The sequence below is a fragment of the Vigna unguiculata genome, chromosome 6 (genome assembly GCF_004118075.2).
Source record: "Vigna unguiculata cultivar IT97K-499-35 chromosome 6, ASM411807v1, whole genome shotgun sequence".
Lineage (NCBI taxonomy): Eukaryota > Viridiplantae > Streptophyta > Magnoliopsida > Fabales > Fabaceae > Vigna > Vigna unguiculata.
This window is the reverse complement of record NC_040284.1, coordinates 29,954,062-29,956,105: the sequence shown is the minus strand read 5'-3', so window position 1 is coordinate 29,956,105 and position 2,044 is coordinate 29,954,062. Positions and strand designations below refer to the sequence as shown.

Here is a 2,044-nt window from a genome sequence, read left to right as displayed (position 1 = left end):
AAGTTAATGTCAAATATTAAAAGTTACTAATAATATGAACAACTAAATGTGTAACATACCAATAAACCACTGGAAGATGATGACGGTGACGTCCTCTGAACTGGTATGTCATATGGCAAATTCCGACGAAGTCGGGGCACAAGCACAAGGCTAGGTCGGTCGGCCTCAGCTCCACGTAAAATGTATGGATGGGAGACTCTCCTAAACCACTGCAAATATCCATCTGAACATGAAAAAGGAGCTGGTGCTTGGACCACTTGATGTACAACAAACTGCTCGTGCTTTTTCCACCGATCATCAATAGCCTCAAAGTCCATCATGGGAATCGAACTGGGCGGTCGTGGAATAGGCTGGATGAAGCCAAATTGTCGCAACACACGCTCCGACAAATGACGTTGTACGACGGTCCCAACCCTCAGGAAGCCAGAAAACATGCCATGTGTTACCAGTTGTCGAGCATCTCTGAGTGCTACATATGGGTTCCAAATCATCCCATCATATGTCAAGCCATCCAACTGGACTCTAACATCAGCTATAGCGGAAATGGCGCGTCCAGTGACATAACGTAGAGCACGGGGTTCGGTCTCCACATATGTATCCCGTACTTGCTTCCTTCCCAATGTAGGGAAGTGCTCGTATATCCAAGCCTGCATAAAATAATATTTCATTTAACCATTGTCATATAAAACTAAAAACAAGTCAAATAAAGAATAAAATGTTATATAAATGGGTACCTGCAGAAGAGGTAGATATCCAGCTAATTGCTTTGTATTTGCAAAGCTGGCATCTCCTAGCTGCTCATATAAGTGGACAAGAGCAGCAACTCCCCAACCATATGTACGACATGTGAAGAGATCTCTAAATAGCTCGAGATAATGTGTACGAACATATGTGGCGCTTTTGTTAGCAAATATCGTGCACCCTACAAGGTGCAAAAGATACGCACGTGCAGCAAACTCCCATAGCTCGTTTTCACAACAGTTGTGATACAAGTCTCTCAACCAGCTCAGTTGGACCTGTGCACCCCGACTTTGATTCAGCTCCACACATGCCATGGCCCGGTCAACACCAAGAAGTGTCGTCAAAATCTGAACAGAATCTTCATATTCAAGATTTTCAGTGGAGCAAAAGTTTCCACTGATGGAAAGATGGAGAAGTGACCATACGTCATCCAAAGTGATGGTCATCTCCCCAATGGGTAAATGAAAAGTATTAGTCTCGGGATGCCATCTCTCCACGAAACCCAATACTAACCCAAGATCGATATATTCATATAAAATGTCGCACAAAGGCGATAATCCAGAAGCTAACACAAAAGGTGCAACAGCAGGGTGAGGACGTCCTAATTTCTTAACTTTTTTAATATGGGACACCACTTTCACAGCTCGATCCTAACAGAAGAAACAAACAACAATAAAAATACTTAACAACAACAAAATTAAACCTATATAAAAACTTCTAACTGACCTGACCATCCCATATCATGCGTGCAACATGATCCTGGTACTGCGTCAATAAAGATGTATCATACGGCCCACCAGGAAATCCTCCACCATCGTTATCAATGACCTGCTCGTCCTCCCGAGGAACTTCAGGAACCTCATTCTCAACAATGTCATCCTCAACAACATTAGCCTCATGCTGACCCCTTCTACGAGCCGATACTGTCGGTCTCTTTCGTGCACCACCCTGTCTGGAACTCTCGGGTGCATCATTTGAACCACGTCTAGATATATTTCCTCGTGTCCTAACCATATCTGTAACTCAAATTTTGAAACATTAGAATCCAATACAAATTTTCTGGAAAAAAAACTAAATTAAATAAACAACATGACACGGATTGTGAATTCCAATAACAAATGCACTTTCTGTCGTAGCAAAGGTAACAACTTCTCAATTTAAATTTTTACTGCTTAAACGTGATGAAGACAAATTTCCTCTACGGCTTCTAGACTTCTGCACATGGAAGAAATGTTTGTTATTAAATTGGTCACGGACCACTTTAAAAGTACTCATATATAGACTTCACCTTCCTCCGACACGG

At 42.1% G+C, this 2,044-nt stretch overlaps 1 protein-coding gene across 1 annotated transcript; it reads right to left on the bottom strand.

Moving 5' to 3' along the window:
• Positions 1–903: 903 nt before the first annotated feature.
• LOC114188605 (protein MAIN-LIKE 2-like) lies at positions 904–1,755 on the bottom strand. Its single transcript, XM_028077176.1, has 3 exons — positions 1,468–1,755; positions 1,003–1,391; positions 904–922 (listed from the first exon to the last, which is right to left on the bottom strand). Exons 1-3 carry the CDS (start codon positions 1,753–1,755, stop codon positions 904–906), a joined length of 696 nt encoding a protein of 231 aa, XP_027932977.1.
• Between the last annotated feature and the right edge of the window lie 289 nt (positions 1,756–2,044).